General features: G+C 32.7%; 2 protein-coding genes across 8 annotated transcripts; one reads left to right on the forward strand and one right to left on the reverse strand.

Moving 5' to 3' along the window:
• Positions 1-1,264: 1,264 nt before the first annotated feature.
• LOC102625715 (probable serine/threonine-protein kinase PBL17) lies at positions 1,265-5,250 on the forward strand. Of its 3 annotated transcripts, none has more exons than XM_025097666.2 (6): positions 1,265-1,675; positions 2,179-2,522; positions 2,735-2,870; positions 3,158-3,294; positions 3,586-3,775; positions 4,321-5,250. In XM_025097666.2, exons 1-6 carry the CDS (start codon positions 1,561-1,563, stop codon positions 4,887-4,889), a joined length of 1,491 nt encoding a protein of 496 aa, XP_024953434.1. In that variant the 5' UTR covers positions 1,265-1,560; the 3' UTR covers positions 4,890-5,250. The 3 variants fall into 3 exon arrangements, with proteins under 3 accessions (XP_024953434.1, XP_024953435.1, XP_006474344.1); XM_025097667.2 differs by having other exon boundaries at positions 1,266-1,660; XM_006474281.4 differs by having other exon boundaries at positions 1,268-1,675; positions 3,652-3,775.
• Positions 5,251-5,644: 394 nt separating this feature from the next.
• LOC102625437 (TORTIFOLIA1-like protein 2) lies at positions 5,645-11,720 on the reverse strand. Of its 5 annotated transcripts, none has more exons than XM_006474280.4 (9): positions 11,595-11,719; positions 11,399-11,465; positions 10,498-11,214; positions 9,557-9,751; positions 9,366-9,468; positions 7,923-8,584; positions 6,739-7,437; positions 6,386-6,551; positions 5,645-5,959 (listed from the first exon to the last, which is right to left on the reverse strand). In XM_006474280.4, the coding sequence occupies exons 3-9, from the start codon at positions 11,149-11,151 to the stop codon at positions 5,946-5,948; spliced, it is 2,493 nt and encodes an 830-aa protein (XP_006474343.1). In that variant the 5' UTR covers positions 11,152-11,214; positions 11,399-11,465; positions 11,595-11,719; the 3' UTR covers positions 5,645-5,945. The 5 variants fall into 5 exon arrangements, with proteins under 5 accessions (XP_006474343.1, XP_024952952.1, XP_015384423.1 ...); XM_025097184.2 differs by lacking the exon at positions 5,645-5,959 and adding an exon at positions 5,997-6,223 and having other exon boundaries at positions 10,498-11,155; positions 11,595-11,720; XM_015528937.3 differs by lacking the exon at positions 5,645-5,959 and adding an exon at positions 5,997-6,223 and having other exon boundaries at positions 10,498-11,174; positions 11,595-11,720.
• Positions 11,721-17,642: the final 5,922 nt, after the last annotated feature.

A 17,642-nucleotide genomic window follows, 5' to 3' on the forward strand; every position in this document is an offset into this window, starting at 1 on the left:
TGAAAAAAACGGTGTGAGAGAAAATATTTGTGAGTTTTGATCCGTAAAAACAAAAACAGATTTTAAAAAATAGTATTTCTGATTGGTACCACGGGAAGAACGAAAAATGGATTTAAAATGAGTGTAAACATCTCAGAAACAGAAAATGCCCTTTATTACTTGCTAATTCACTAAAATGCCACCGTCTTGGATTTTCCGTCAATTTTTTTTTTGTATTTTATTGTTTCTCCCCTCTACCAGCCACGTTGAAAAAGAAAACAAAAAATAAAAATGTAATGTCATAATTCTAAAAAGTAACATTTGAGTCATAATTCCAGAAAAAAAAGGAGAAAACTTTTTTTCGTATGAGTATCTGTGGTCAGGTTTTATAAAAATTTTGACGAGAATTTGTTTATAAAATCAACGATACGAAAATTAAATACTTAAAAAGATAAATAATTTGAGAAATATAATTGAATCATCAATTTTGATTAATAAATTTTTAATGAGTTCATAGGGTTGAATCAAGTTGATTCAATTGATAAAATTTCTTAACATGATACAATAGAATCTTGCTATAGGCAAAATGTTGGGATTAAACTAATTTTATTACTATAAAGAGTTATAAATTAATAAAGGCATAGTTACAAAAATTATCGTTTTGAATCCTTAATGAATGTTTAGTATGACTAATCTAATAGTTAAAAGTACTTATTTAATCTTATAATTTTTTTTTAATTGTTAGTATTGTTTTTTTTTTTGAGAAGAATTGTTAGTATTGTTAGTTGTATTTTGAGTAGAATTTTTGGGAATTAAATAAGCTATTTTGGATTTTTAGGATTCCACCTTAAACCTTTAATATAATATAGTATAAATTTCTATAATTTATAAACAATTATTATTATGTAGAGGTAAGTTTCGTAAGATGATATAATTATTCTCCTATAGAGTATTAGTTACTACACAGATTTAACGTACCAGAGATTTGGTTTGAACACTGTTTTACATAGTGAAAGAAAATAATAAGCTTTTCAAAAACAATGACAGGACCATTATGAAACATGTGCAAACTATCCTAAACATCTAATTTTATAAGAGAATAAGGACACATGTGCAAACTATCCTAAAAATGTAATTTTATAAGAGAATAAGGACACATTCGTTATTACGAAGACAGGCATCAATGTGATATTTGTTACGGGCATCAATGTAATTTTACAGAATATCAACGACATTCGTTCACCATGAAAACAAATATATATCGCAATCGCATGAATAGGCACTTGCCTTGGCGTTTTTGGCGGCTGTTCATTTAAACCAATCAATCAAAAGCTCTTTCTCTCTCTCACCTTTTTTTAAAAAAAATACAAAATAAAAACTTTTCTTTGGTTACTGTGAGAATTTTGATCTTGAAAGCGCCGATACTGTATAATTCTCGAGACCCATTTGACATTGGGGGATACCCAGGTCGGATCCGGACCCAGTTGTTGAAAAGGTTTTTCAATTTCTCATTGTTTTTGGGGATGGATTTTGAAGTATTTTCTGGGTTTAAGAAATCCATTTTTCGACATTAATTTGGTTATGGGCAAGACAAAGCTGTTGAATAGATTCATGGGGATTTGTTTTAGTCTTGAAGAACAACAAAGACAACGGCTACGTCAACAACAACAGCCATCTTCAAGTAAGGAGAATCAAGGCACTATTCTGCTCTTATGGTCATTTACATTATCTTGCTAATTTTCTTTTTCTTCGCATTGTTACAATGAATTTTTTTTTCTTTTTTTGGGTTTATTGTTGCGTGTTGAATTTGATCAGTGGAGTCATGAATTGACGTGCAGTAAGTTGAATTGGAAATATTTGGTTCTCATTGTTTCTAATTGTAACTGTGATGTATTTTGCTCGTTTGAGAATTTTTATTGCAATCGTAACTTTTTGAAATGTAGGGTAAAAATTGATTTGTTTGAGCTCATTGTCGGCGGTAATTGGTATTTGGCAGATATTTGCTAGAATCATGGTATTTGCGGTAACCCTAGATATCTTGTATATACCCAAGAGGTTTTATCAATTAAACTAGTTGGCACCCACGAGCTGTTGCCGTTTTTGGTTATGTTAAATGCATATCTAAGTAGATGTAATTGGTTGGCTGCATAAGAAAGAGAGAGTTCTTTGCGATAACCTCTTTTTCTTCTCTTCTTGAAGGAGGTAATGGTGCTCCGGTTATATCAGACAACCTTGACTCGCCTGGAATGAAAACTGCAAGCGGTTCTCAAGTAACTCCTAAGAATGTTACACCAGTTCCTCCTAAGAAGAATGTTAATGATCTCCGTCAAAATCCTGGATATAGTAATGTTGATATATTTACATATAATGAAATGAAATTAGCCACAAAGTTTTTCCGGCCAGATTATATCCTCGGTGAGGGTGGGTTTGGAGTTGTCTATAAAGGAGTAATAGATGAGAATGTGAGACCAGGTTACAAGACCACATTTGTTGCCATTAAAGAGCTTAATCGTGGTGGGTACCAAGGTGACAGAGAATGGCTGGTATTTTTCTTATCTAGTTTTTTTCTTTTTAATTTTTTAGCTTTGTTGTTATCATTGTATTATTACTCTAGCTAGTAGTCAGAAATCAAACTTCTTTATATGTATGGAATTTTCACACTCAAAATGAATTGAATTGCTGTTTTTCAACCTTACCATTTTTTTTTTCCTTCAAAAAGAAAAAGGAGAAAACTATACCATTGTTTGTTTTGCAGGCAGAAGTCAACTATTTAGGACAACTTAGGCATTCCAATCTGGTGAAGCTCATTGGGTACTGTTGTGAGGATGAGCATAGGATATTGGTCTATGAATATATGGAGAGTGGGAGCCTGGAGAAACATCTTCTTCGTAGTAAGTGGCCGATTTTGTCCTGATTCTATGGGACTTCTTGTTAGTTAACAGGATACGAGTAGAACTAAGTTTCTTTTAAATGAAGGAGAAAGTTTGTCTGAAATAGAAGCCAAAGCCATAGCACAATGGAAGTAACAAATAGTATTACTAAGTTTCTTTTAAATGAACTAAGTTTCATTTAGGGAATATTCTTTCATATAGAAGAAAAACTTTATGCATGTTGCTATTTCACGTGTAGAAATAAATTCTATTGCTCTATAGTAATGCTATATTTAATTGGTTGGCAGGAGTTGGTTGTATGTTGACATGGTCAAGAAGAATGAAGATTGCTTTGGATGCAGCAAAGGGTCTTGCTTTTCTTCATGGTGCAGAGAGACCTGTCATTTACCGTGATTTTAAGACATCAAACATCTTGCTGAATGCGGTTAGTTACTATATTTCTATTGTGCAGCATCTTTTACATGATAAAAGATTAACCACAGTATTTAAAAAAAAAATCCACAAATTACCTTGGCTTCTTTTTAGCAGTAAACATTTTAACTTTTAAGTCAGAATTTTGTCATCTCAGCCAGCCCCGAAAGGCAGAACATGAAAGATTTATATTTGTTGAACTTGTTAGAAACTTCTTCTTCCTTTTTTTTTCAATTTTCTTCTTGGTTACAAACCAAGGGGATCTTTGGTAAAACTGTGGTTGACTTCTCAGTTTGTCATGTAGTGGCTTTTTCTCATTGACAAAGCCATGTCATGTCCTCTGCTGAAAATGAAAAAAATTGACCTGCAGGATTTTAGCGCAAAGCTTTCTGACTTTGGGCTAGCAAAGGATGGGCCTATGGGAGATCAGACTCATGTGTCAACACGTGTTATGGGCACATACGGTTATGCTGCTCCTGAATATGTGATGACTGGTAAGTTATTTAACATGAAATCGCATTGAATTTCCATCTCATACACACTTCTGCTTCTTCTTTTCGTTCTTTTTTTTGGTTCTTTAATAATGAGTGTTCCATAGCAGAAAGCAGAAATAGACAACTAATAGAATTAGGAAACTTTCACTTCCCACAGTATGAAAGAAGCTTTTGTTACTTGCACAAATGTGTATATTTTGCATTTGATATAACGTAAATTGAAACCTCGTTAAGGTTTTTTCTTTAATTCCCCAGAATTAGATGTATTGGCAGAGATATCTTGATATTGAATTTTTACCTACACCGGGTAGTTTGTATATATCTGGACGGTACAACTTGACATAGGTCTGAAGGTAACGTTAAATACTTAAATGTAATACCTGCTTGGCATCATGTTAGCATTGCATCCTTTATAGATCAAATGTTCAGACGATGAGCACTATTAGATGTCATTGTAGTATATATGAGCTAATGAAATGTGTATTATATTATTAGATGTTATTGTAGTATATATGAGCTAATGAAATGTGTATTAATCTTACCAGGACATTTAACGGCTCGCAGCGATGTTTATGGTTTTGGTGTAGTGTTGCTTGAGATGCTTCTTGGAAGAAGAGCAGTGGACAAAAGTAGACCTAGTCGAGAACACAACCTTGTTGAATGGGCTCGCCCGCTTTTGAACAATAATAAGAAGGTTTTGCGGATATTGGACCCTAGACTGGAAGGGCAATACACAGCTAGAACTGCAATGAAAGTGGCTGGTTTAGCATACCAATGCCTCAGTCAGAACCCAAAAGGGAGGCCTGTTATGAGTGACGTAGTTGCATTACTTGAGACAGTTCAATCGCAAGGGGCGGAAGAAGAAATGCTTCAAAGTGGGGGCGGCGTGGTAACCCTGTATGAAGTTCCAAAACGTTCATCTCACAATTCTGGGGATAAAAAAAGAAATCAGAGTGGATTTAGTGGCAGTACAGAAGGGGAGTCGCGGAGAAGAAATAAGCCTGGAAATGGAAGGAGCAAGAGTGAGCCTCCAGCTGACCGTGAACCTTGTGACTTTCGTAACTCTTCCAGCAATCTCGAGAATGATGAGAAGTCAGTTTCGGCCAGAAAATGAAGTTATACCAAGTATTTATTAAAGTCGAAACTCTCCAAGATTTGCCAACAGGCTTTCTGAAAATGCTACCCTTCTCCACTTATGATGGAAGTTTGAGATGTTTAATGCAATCATCCAGCTGAAGTATGAATTTAGAGTTTTTAAGTATCTCCCTATTTGTACTCCACTGCATAGTAAAGCATCAAATTATTGTAGCTGTTACCTTTTTGCAACATTCAGGTTGAAAGGCTTAAACTGGGGTTGGATAATGAAGGAACAAATGATGCAGTCTATTGCCACCCCAAATGCCTGTAGTCATTACAATTGTCTCGAGTGTAAACGTACATGCATTTTTAAGTGATTTTATTTTTTATCCTCTTAACTAATTCTGGATTCTGAAATTAGCAAGACTATTATCCTGTGTCGCTATCCTTAGTTTGGTGAGCATAAAAGGCTATGGTTATTGATTGAAGTGCGTACTTCACAAGTTTTCGGCAAAAAATGCATACTCAACTTTATTACCTGTTTGTATAAACAATTGAATATTTTCATCGGTTTGTTTAAACCAACCTTTATTTACAACATATATGCCCACGCGTATGTGTTGAGCGGTCAGCAATAAAGCATGTTTACATTTGTATGAATAATGAATTTAATCAGTAAGCAATATAATATTAAAATCACCAAGTTCTCTAATTTCCTATCATTTATCACAACTTTGCTTTATCATTTACATTATATTCCATACTTCTTATTTCTGACAATGGCAAATTGACTAGCATGATAAAAAATCTGATACTGTTTTCCATTAGGATTCATCAGCATTACATATAACATAATTTGAGAGCAAAACCATGGAGAAAAGGTTCTCATCAGTTTAAACGAGGAAATAAATCTTGAATAACATCGTCAATCTGCTTCAAAACCATACCTTAAGAAAAACATTTTCCTTGATAATAGATCATAGCTATAAAACAGAAACTGAAGGTGAAGTACCCAGCAGCAAAGCATTCAAGTTCACTTAGTAGAAGCCATGTCTTTCAGTTTTAGAATCAGCCATGTTTTTCAGTTTAAGAATCAGCTGCAGTTACCTACAAAATAAATGCTTGCTTTAGTCACATTTGTCATTTCAGAGGAACGACTTTGACTTTGCAGATTAATTATGGTTAAAACTTATACATAAACCCAAAGGATTAGTACACAAAGAATGCACTAATCCAAATTGGTTGAAATAACTCAATCTGGCAATCAGGAGCAACTTAATAAATTAGAGGCTGCAAAAGGGACCGATCAACACCACCCATTTGTCATCTTGATACGAGAAAAATGAATGCGGAAGCAAATTAGGGCTTTTCCTGTCATTGCAAATGCATAACTGGAATTACCAGCCTTTTACCTTGTAATTTATTTTAGTTTCAACTGAAAATTAAAAAAGCAATAGAACACCAAAATGGTTATCAATATTTCATCTAATTTCTGCTCGTGTAGAAAATTCATGCAAAAAGAAGTTGCCTTACCCCACACTTGGGACAATTTCATTGCCAATTGAGTGATAGATCTTCTCTCTGCTGGATTAGAAAAATCCAATTTCAAAGTCTCCTGAATTGCAGACAAGAATTCTCGCCTTGTCCTTGCCGAGAGAACAAGGTAATCTGGTCCATGGGTTGCACTTAAATCCACAACCTAAAGAGAGAGAAGTTAGTGGCTCTCGCTAGCTAACTTAAAGAGATTTAATCTGTATCAATAATTTCAAATTGTTAAATGGGTCAATCTACAACAAATTTTAAGAAACACACAAAAACTATACACAACAGAAGAGATATATGCAATTTGGAGAGACTGAAGTATAACAAAATGGTAAATGACTTGCCTGTTGCAACCATGGGATTATAGAGTTCATGAACCGTTGTTCTAGGAAGTAGGATGCCAAGGTACTAAGAAGATCACTAATGGTCTTGTGAGATAAACATTCAAGAACAGGACCAGTTCTATCAACAAGCTCAATTAAAACAAGTTCATCACCAGCACAGAGAGCTTCCACATATGCAGATTCAATATCCCCATCACATAGGTATCCTTTCACACACTGCCACACATTATTTTTGCTCTCCGAATTTAGTCTTGCATTTGCACTGGCAGCTGAAGCAAAGACAGAATTTGTTTTTCTAACTGGACCCACAGGTTGTGTTCTCAGTCCAGAGCGCTTGTGGGTGTCCTTTCCTGTTGGGTTTCTACCATTCTTTACCATAGGATCAGTCCACATCTCTTTAGCTTCTTTGGTAGCATTACCTGATCTGCTCCTACCCAGTGCTTTTTCCTCCCAAATTTCAGAATTCTTTGCTGAAAACGATGATGGCCTATTACGAATATCTACAGATGGCCTGGAAGAGCAAGTAGAGAGTCTGGGAGATGGAACACTTTGGCTTTGCTTGACAAGTTTAGCAACTGTTAAATCTGAATTCCTCCCACCATGAACAAGAACCTGACTTATTCTATCTACCACATGCTCCAAACCTAAAACCTTAGACTGTACCATGGACAAACTATCCATTATGCCAGTTGAAAACACCTGTAAATTAATGTATAATATTGGGAAAAAAAAACTTAAATAAGATGTACCAAAAAATCACTAAGCTGTGTATCTTGATAAAATAATAATTTTAGAATTTCAAGGACGAAAAGTAGCACGAGTTAACAAGCTATAGGATGCTCAAGGCATCAATCCAGAAGTGCAGATGGGCTAATAGGCCAGATACAAGAAAAAGAGATTCATAAATTAAAGGTAAAAACAACATCATGTATTATAAATATGGAAGGAAACTGAGTAACAGGAAATCAGATGTTTGCACCCTACCAACATGTAAACTTGTATATCAAGTAATGATTTGCTTGTACTAGTCCGGCAACGATAGCATGCAAAACTGAGGTCGGCTAGTTTACGAGAAACTAAGCAGACTTGCATTAGGTCATTTCAGTAATATATCTAGCAAGAACTTTCATGCGATGGTAAAGCTCTGAACCTATTGAGAGACAGAAAAAGCTTGAAAGTGTTACCTGCAGCAGATCCATCAGGTTTGACTGTTTGTTTTCAATCTCCAAAAGCTGTCTCCTGATGCATGTCATTTCATTTGCCATCTGTGAACAACATCCACGTACAGATTGGGAACTGGACTCAGTTATAGTGGAGTCAAGACTTCTACGATCACGCATCTTGGAGGAGTACAGCTGTTCCTCACTACCAATCCCTCCAGCTCTGAAACACTGGTTTCTTCCTGTAGGCTTTGACAAATTAACCTCCTCAAGACATTCATGAGAAACTGTCACAAACTTAGTCTCAAAGTTGTCAGTTGCAAGGTTTGACACAGAAGAGGATTCTTGTTTATCATCCACAGTCATATATTCATTTTCAATATCTTGCATACTGGTAACATCAGCACTCATCCTCCCTAAGGTTTTCGTAACACAACTGCCCTCAGATTCCTCATTGTGAACGTCTTCTAGAGAAATTTTATGGGTTTTTGGAACAGCAATTTCAATATGCCAATCATCAGGTTTTGAATGTTGCAAGTGATTAATGTAATTGTGGCATGCTTTTCTAACAGAAAAAGGAATCCTTTGTTTTTCTGAGTCTGTGACAACTTTCTTGAGAGCAGCATCCTTCCTTCCACGGTCATTGGGACTGGTAACACCACTGAAGTTGCTTCCACAGAAATTTTCTGTCAAAAGGTACATAATAGGTTCACAAGATATATATATATAGATGAAGAAGAGAGAGTGCTAAATTGGGTGTGTCAATTTTCATGAAGAGTCTGATAATACTGTCTGAACATAGATTTAAGGAAGAAATATACTATTTTTTTTTAAATATCAATAATCGATGTCTTCCTATTGTAAAATATGAGGGTCAGGCTTACTTCATCACTTATGTATAGATCAAACAGTTCAGCTCAGAATAGAATTGTGTATTTTGGTTTACATTTATCAAGTGAAACAATGAAAATTGGTTGTACATGCTTGACTCAAAAGAACAATCAGGCAGTTAAACCTTGACGATAACTCTCCAGTTACCCAAATGCTTACCAAAACTAGAATATAGCAAGGATATAATTTGTGCATCTAAAGGTGGAAGAGTTTTTAATACCATCAACTATGTTCAATTCATGTTTCCTATAACTTCTCTGTTTATTTTAGTCAAATAGATTCTTAATTACCTGAAGTCTGCAAAGCAGTAGAATTGCATGCCAGAATTTCTTAAAGTACACAAAAATTATGCTAAAACATGATTTCCTTCTAGATAGAAGGCCTTCAACAATGCACAACATAGTGATAAGAAGTCAGACTATTTGCAAAAAGCTGACAAATGAAGGCAAGTAGTTGAATAATGCATTCAAATTGTCAATGATAACTGCAAACAGTAAATGAATATTTAACAAAAAGTAAAGCCAATTTAAGCAGACAACTCTTAAACATCAGAGTAATAGGTATCAGCTGCTAAACCTTTTACGGATGATCCAGCTTCTGAAGGATCAGGAGTATCGAGCCCCGGAATAATTCTCCAGTACTGAAGTGCATGCAGGACCATCTCCCTAACTGGCTTCACCTATACAAACATAGAAAAGCCTCTAAAGGATCCAGTTCAGTTATTCATAAAGGAATTTTCCAAATATAGACATATAACATAAACCAACCTTGTCAAAACGGCATGACTCTAAGGAATGAATACAAGACGCCTTGAAAATTCCCAAGAATGATCCGCCACTTGAAGCAATTTCCCCTAGTGCTACGGAGGCAGCTTTGCGTGTTGCCCAATCACTGTTTTTGAGAGCATCTTGGATGCTAACCATTGCAGCTGAAAGAGCATTTTGTGTTGCAGCACCCCCTGCCTGCAGTTGAGATTTGTGCCATTGTTATAGAAGAATCATGTCAATCTAAAAAAATAACAAAATAACTATTGAAAATAGAAATACTTATCTTAAAAAAATTTTATGTACAAATAAAAAAATAGAAGCAATTCTGTTTCAGAGTACTGAATCATTGACTGCTTGTTACTATTTAAAGAAAGGAAACATTTTCCTCACTTTTTCAGTTGATTATACTTACCCAAAGCAGTAGTGAAAGAGAACTCAATTCAAATATGTAGCACGATGGATACACTTGATGATAGTGTTTTTATCACAAACACACGTTATCTTAAAATGAAAAGCCACATGGAATGAGCCATGAGCCAAGTAAATTTCAGTTAGTCAAAAGATATTCAGGCAAGTTATAACAACAGCAGCAGAGTGTATTTATCTTTATATGAAGTACAGAGAAGTAAACCCAATTTTGACTGTTGTATCATTCTGACTACATAATACCAGATTCACAACAACCATCCCTGCAGCTGTTTATTGTACAACCTAATGATAGGCACCCAGCAAAATTAAGCAGTTAACATTGGTCCTCAAATTTTCAGTTATTGATACTAAATAACCATTCTTTCAAAATAAATAAATAAAAGAGATAAAAGGAGAAATACATGATTCACCCAGGGCATTGAAAGCATAAAGTGATTCACCAGGACATTCAAAAGCATAGAGAGACAATGCACAAAATCAAAGGCAACCCAACCTTCAGTTTAAAAACTGACCTGAATAATACTTCTATTCAACTCAATAACTGCTGGTTTTGCCATAAAATGTGGATTCTTAAGCAACTTTATGATTCGAGTCAACATTCGCTGCAAAATTGAAACTGGAGGATCATGGCTATTGTCGATTACCCTTGCCAAGCACAAAGCTGCACCAGTCTGCACCTGCTTATTCTGTTCACCTAAAGCTTCAAACACTGGCCTCACTAATGCTACAAATACCCCATCATCACTCTCATCCCCATGATTACTCAATTTCGAAGCCAAAACTCCCATTGTTTCCACACAAGCATCCCTCACAACAGAATCCGAGTCCTTGAGTCGCTTAACAATGCTAGCAACCATTTTATTGACATGCGGCCCAACAAGAGCTTGATGAAACTTAGCTAATGTACCCATCAATCTAACACATTCCTTTCGAACTGCACTCTTCTGTTCTGAATCGGTGTCCAAAATACACGAAACAAATGGAGCAATCTTCTCTGAGGTTAAACATTCAGCCAATTTGTCAAGCTCCTCGACCCCTATTTGATAAGTATCTCTATCAGCTAGCTTGTTTAGTGCAAGAATCACTTTATGCTTAAGCTCAAATGAGACTTGTTGTACATTAACCCTAGAAGCTCCCCTTCCTTTCATCTGTGAATTTGCCTTCATCTTGCTAAATCACCAAATCGTTCCTAAAATGAGTAATTTTTTTCTCTTATGAAACCATCGGTGCTACAAGAATGCAAATGAATGAAGAATTTTTCATGATAATAAGTAAATAAATAATAAAATAACACCGTAAATGACAACATTTTCTATTTTCATAATTTCTTCAAAATTTACTCTACAGCCTACACTGTCGAGAATAGAGCATAATGTAAATTTAACAAAAGAATTAAAGAATCGACGAACTTACAGAGATAGCACGAGCTTAAACCACAAAGACTGAGACCAGCATTACCATGGATAAAAATTCTTGAGAACTGAAAAAATCAAATTAAATTGATAGTAGAGAGATTGAATCATTGAAATACTCAAAATTAAAATAATAAAATAATTGAAAGGCCACAATCTCAGAGAACTTGATGCAGATATCGAGAACTCCTCCTCACCTCTCTTCGCTGTGAATCCTTAAGAGAGAGAGTGCGTGAGATTTTGTTTTTTCTGTTTTGGCTTGAATTTTGCGCGCTTACTCTGTATTTCGAATTTCAGGAAGCCTATGAGCGTGGGTCCAGTTAGTTCCGTTTTATGAGCCTCGTTGCTGTTTGATTGGTGACACGTGGATTTGTCAGACATACGCCTGTCCATTTTTTCGCTTTTTCAGATGCCAAGTTCAAAAATTATTTATTTACTTTCTCCCTTTTTCAAAATTTGAAATATTTAACTCCATGACAGTTTGTCGCAACAAAAATATCAAATAAAATAGAAAAAAAATACGGAAAAATTGATTTTAAAAAAAAAAAACTATGTTCAAAGTTGAAACTGAACCTAAACCGGATTGGACCAATTCACGGGTTCATTATGGTTCAGCTTTATACTGAATTGATCGGGTTTGATTTTTTTAAAATATCGAACAGAACCATAATTTCGTAAGTGCACGTTTGGTGGCAGTGTGTATGTGTGTGTGTATAATAATTCTCTAATGTGGGTATTCTCATTTTAATAAAATAAAAATATTAAAAAAATATAGATTTTAATATATTAAAGATTGTGTTTTTTTTTAAATATTGATAGTATTCTTACTTTATTAAAATGAGAATGTTCTATATATATATATATAAGACTCTCTTACGTTGCAACTATTGCAACATCGTACAACACGATTTGTCTTCATTCAAAAATACTTTAGATTAAAAGTGATTAAATCTAACGGTTGGAGTTAGAAAGTAGATATATAAATGAAGGAGCCGGTTGCTAAAACAAATTGTAAAAAACAATAGATTAAATAAGGGTCCGCATACATATTGTTATTGACTCTTTTTTGGGAGGCCATTATCATAAATTTGTCCACATCGTAGAAATTGTGGGCATCTAAATACTTTTTCACTCCTCAGAAAATTCCGATCATTGAGATCTTGTCCATCCCCCACAAATTGCGATCGTGAAATTTCAATTTCGATGTGTGCAGATTAAGTGAGCAACGACGTTCAATTAAAGCAAACAGAAATTCCAATCATGAAGGCGAAGAGGAGGATAACCGAAAACAATATTGGCTAGTGCCGGAAGAAAACGAAATAGGCACATCTCGTTATGTGAAAATAAAGTGAATATGGTGTCCGTTTGATATGTTGTTGTGGCCTTTGAATCAATGCAGTATGTAATATCCAATTAATTGTCCATTCGTAGGAAGAAGTGATCGTTTAATTTCATTCCAATAAGCACTATATTAAAGGAACGCGTGAGAGGAATTAATTTGTTAGAAAAGAAAGTGAATAAGGATTTGCCATTTACCTTTGAACAAACTGTGCAAGTAGATATTTGTTTGTTTTTGTAAAGGTTAAACGTGACAATATTGGTTACTTATGGATGAGTTCTTACTTCCGGGGCATGTTCTCATATGGTTGGATTTTTGTATTCTTTACTGTTGACCAATTACGTACGGACGGAATTGGGGTTATATGAATTGTTTTAACTTAGTTCTGTTAATGGCCTGCACTTGGTTGATGAAAAATGATTTCCTTACTTTAATTCGTAAACTTGCATCTTTTCCCCCTAAGAATTTCCGATCGTCTTCTTTCAATTTCAGTACATTCAGATTAAATCTCAACCGCGAAACGTTACTTTGTAACACTTTTCGTGTTATTTTTTTCAACATGATCATTTTTCATGTTGTAAAACACTTTGTAACACCGATCTTTATGTCACAGCCAACTTAAGGTGTTATTGTTTAATCATTATAGCTCGTTCGAAGTTAAAATCTTGATTCTGCCACTGATTAGGAATAACCAAAGACTTTTTTTTTTTATTAAAAGAGGTCATGAGAATAGAAATTCAAGTGAGACAATTCCCATATGGGTCCGCCTAAGTTATCGTTTAACGTAACTTACGGCTTGGCCCTAAAATTTTTTCCAACCCCCTACACTTTATGTTATTTATAATTTATTCATAAATATTATAAAAACTTTTTGAATTATAAAATTACGTTTAACTCCTTACACTCAATTTTATTTTATTGAAACCTTGAAGTATGAATTCGTCTCCTATAATTTTAAATTTCCAAAATGACATCCATTTAATTAAAAAATATAATAATTATTAAATGAATTATAATTATAATTATTTTATTATAATCATAAATATAATTATATTTTTTTAAATAGATGATTATATTTAAAAAAATATATAATCATCTATTTAAAAATTGATGATTTGACATATTCATATTATGCGATTAATTTGTTTAAAGTTCTCCAATAGTGCACCACTTTCTCCAATGACTTCCATTATTAATTGTAATTAATTTTCTCTTGATCACAAAATTTTTCGTACTTTTTTGGCTTGGATGTTCTATTAATGGTGCCATGCCAAAATGTTTAGACAACACCAAAAGTGGCAATGGAAATTGGTGTGAGCTTCATTCACAAAAATGTTGGTACTGTTGCATATCAATTGAAAAGCAAGTCATTGGGGGAGTTACTATAAATACACCCATTGAAACTCTTAGCATCATGGGGCTTTTTTTGTAACCGTTAATTGGCTTCATAAATTCTATTACATAAAAGAAATAGTAGGGACTTGTGACTCTAATTGCTCCTTCAAAGTCGTTTTCTTATGATTTACAATTCACAAAAAGAATGTAATAAATAAATAAATGTTTAACTCGCATATACATATAAATATGTGAATACGTCAAATTGTTTAAAGTTCTCCATCAATATTCTCTTTATATTGTTAAAAAAATATAATCATCTATTTAAAAAATATAATTATATTTATGATTATCATAAAATAATAATTATAATTCATTTAATTATTATTATATTTTTTAATTAAATGGAGGTTATTTTGGAAATTTAAAATTATAGGGGGACAAATTAGTACTTTAGGGTTTCAATAAAATAAAATTGAATGTAAGGGGTTACACAAAATTTTACAATTCAAAAAATTTTATAATATTCATAAAAAATTATAAATAACATAGAGTATAGGAGGCTAAACAAAATCTTACAGCCAAGCCGTAAGTTACCTTCAACCTAACTTAGGAGGACCCTTCCGATATAACCATTCTGACACGGTGAGATGTTCAAATTTAGAGTTGACAAGGATGAAAATGAAAGAATGATTACAATGCTGGCAATGCCCACTTGAAACTTAAATTTAATTGGATGGTCCCATCCCTCCCTTTCACTTGTCAAAATTAAATTGAACAGTTTAACGTAATAGTCTCTCAACAACATGACAATGCTTGTTTTAATGAAAAGTCAATGCACATTATCCGAACATTACATCAATCAGAGAAAGGATTTCTCTTCATGTGACAACGTATGTGGGGATGGCAAAAATTTCTACGGGAACGAATATTTTTAGATATTTTTTTTTATTTGGGAGGATATGTGGATAATTTCATACCCAATTTTTTATTCGGGGAAGGGACGGAAAATTTTTTTTACCCAATTTTTTATTCGGGGAGGGGACGGGGATGAGGTAGAATCCCTATCCCCTACCCATTTTTTCATTTTTATTTTTAATTTTATTTTAATTTTTTAAAATTACTAGTAAATAAATAATAAAATTATAAATATTGGTAAAAATAAAAAATATCAAAATATTTATATTATTAAACTTTTAAGCCTAATTAACTAATTAAAGTCCTAAATTTTTATTTAGGACATTAAAAAGATCGAGTAGATTCTATTAGCCCAATTTTTTTTAATTTTAATATTCTTTAAATATTTTAAACTTAAATATATTTTTTATTTATTTTTAGATGTTATAATTGTCCACAGCGAATCACAATTTTAATATCTAATCTAATCTAATATAATATTTGCTCTTGATTTGTTCTGATTTAACTATTGTGTTGTAAAGGGAATATTCCACATTTATAAAGTGCCCACGCCACCATTGAAAAAGTTAATTTTGAATCTAAATTCGATTTTATTTGTAACAATTTTGTATTAGACTATTAATTTGTTCATGATAGTTTGTAAAAGAAGTTTGTATCTCTTGCATGCTGCGTTACTTACTAATTTAATGTATGTGACTTTTATAATGGATATTAATGTAAGATATATTTCAAACTTTACTTTTATTTAAATTTTTTATTTTAATATGATTAACTCAAAATTAAAAACAAAAAATGTATTAATTATTCGGGGAATCAGGGACCTTCGGGGATCCTCTGTTATTATTCGGGGAGGAAATGATAATTCTCTCAAATAATTCTGACGGGAACAAGAAGGGGACAGGGACATATACAAAATATCAAAGATGAATACAGAGAGATTGGTCCCCTCTCCTCCCCTCCCCATTGCCATCCCTAAACAGATGTTGAAGTGTTATCGGCTATTCTTTTGATAATTCAAAGATTCGCAAGTGCCAACAAGTGGCACAGCAATAGAAACTGTGGCTTGAATTGTATTTGTGAGGGACTCTCATTTATGACTGAATCGGCTTTTCTCGTTGTAACGGGAAGTTGAGTTAAATCTCCAGGGTATTAAAGTCACTTAGAATGAATTTCACAATCAGAGTCACTTTAAAAGTAGGCTTCATCACCCAAAATAAAGTACCGTGTGACCCCTGTTCATGTTTACAAGTAATTGTAGAATAACTACACTATAAAAGATTTTTAAATATTATTATATTATATTATCATATTAGTATTTAAATATTTATTTACTTTAATTTTTTTTATTTTACTTAGCTAATAATATAAATGTTAGAATTTCTAAATTACACACACACACAGACACACACACAAAAATATTCAGTAGTTTTTTTATTTAATAATGTAACAATTAATAATTTGAATATTCATATTAAAAATTTACGTTCATAAATCTACTCTTATAAATAAATAAATAAATATTAATATATTTTATTTTCTTCTAAATTAGTTTAGTGCAATCCTAGGCTTTGTTTGACATGCATGATTTGATTCGACTAACTATAAAAATCAGATTGACCTATATTAGAATTGAATAGAGTGAATTATAAATAGTATTGTCTTTTGTTTGTTATAATATCATGAGTATGCTAAATTTAATTTAATAAAGCTATATAACTATTTAAATAGTATAATTATTTTAAATTATATTACTACTTGTTAAATTTAATATTTTGTAAATAATTTATTGAATATAATTTTGATATTTAATCTTATATTAAATACTAGTGTAAACAAATTATTGAATTTAAATTTGATGATTAATATAATATAAAATTTTAGTTTAAATCAATTACGAAATTAAATTTTTATGTTTATTTATATGAACATTAGTTTAAATAAAATTGAAAAGAGTGATAAAGAAGATTTTATCCTACTTAAGTTATTAGCCTCATTATGGATTAAATTTTGGACTAATCAACTAATTCAAACAGCCAAACATGCACAAGATTAGATTAAATTTTTATTTCGTCCCAAAAATTAGTCCAATCCTATCTTTAATTTAGTTTAGTACAATGCTATAGTATATCAAACACAAGATAAAACCAAATCTAATATAATCTAATCTTATCATATCCTTCCAAATACAACATAATTTTACATATTATCCAATCATAACTTATGTTATTCGATCTTATCCTATCTTACGTGCCAAACACTTCCTACTTGTTACGTGTGGCTATTATGTTGCCACTTTGATGAAACAGACGTCAACATGACAATATCCCATCACGTAAATCTTAAAATTGTAGGCTAACATCTTAAGAAGAGCATTGTGTGGACTGTGTTATATACATATAAATATATATATATATATATATATATATATAGAGAGAGAGAGAGAGAGAGAGAGAGAGAGAGAGAGAGAGAGAGAGAGAGAGAGAGAGAGAGTCATGGACTTTATTAAAGTTCAAAAAAATTATTAAGTCATATGGTCTAGCAGTGTAATGACCTATGAGACTATATGATTTAATAACTCTATCAAATTTTGACAAAATCTAGATTCAAGATTGGAACATATCTTAAAGTAAGAATTAGCTAGGATGGCTTTCTA

This window comes from Citrus sinensis, chromosome 9 (genome assembly GCF_022201045.2).
Source record: "Citrus sinensis cultivar Valencia sweet orange chromosome 9, DVS_A1.0, whole genome shotgun sequence".
Classification (NCBI taxonomy): Eukaryota; Viridiplantae; Streptophyta; class Magnoliopsida; order Sapindales; family Rutaceae; genus Citrus; species Citrus sinensis.

Coding starts and splice junctions, on each gene's coding strand:
- LOC102625715 (XM_025097666.2), top strand. CDS start 1,561: ATGGGCAAGACAAAGCTGTTGAATAGATTCATGGGGATTTGTTTTAGT. Junction 3,295..3,585: donor CAAACATCTTGCTGAATGCG/GTTAGTTACTAT, acceptor TTTGTCATGTAG/TGGCTTTTTCTCATTGACAA. Junction 3,776..4,320: donor TCCTGAATATGTGATGACTG/GTAAGTTATTTA, acceptor TAATCTTACCAG/GACATTTAACGGCTCGCAGC.
- LOC102625437 (XM_025097184.2), bottom strand. CDS start 11,151: ATGAAGGCAAATTCACAGATGAAAGGAAGGGGAGCTTCTAGGGTTAAT. Junction 6,552..6,738: donor TAATCCCATGGTTGCAACAG/GCAAGTCATTTA, acceptor CTCTCTCTTTAG/GTTGTGGATTTAAGTGCAAC. Junction 6,224..6,385: donor GAAATTGTCCCAAGTGTGGG/GTAAGGCAACTT, acceptor TTGCAATGACAG/GAAAAGCCCTAATTTGCTTC.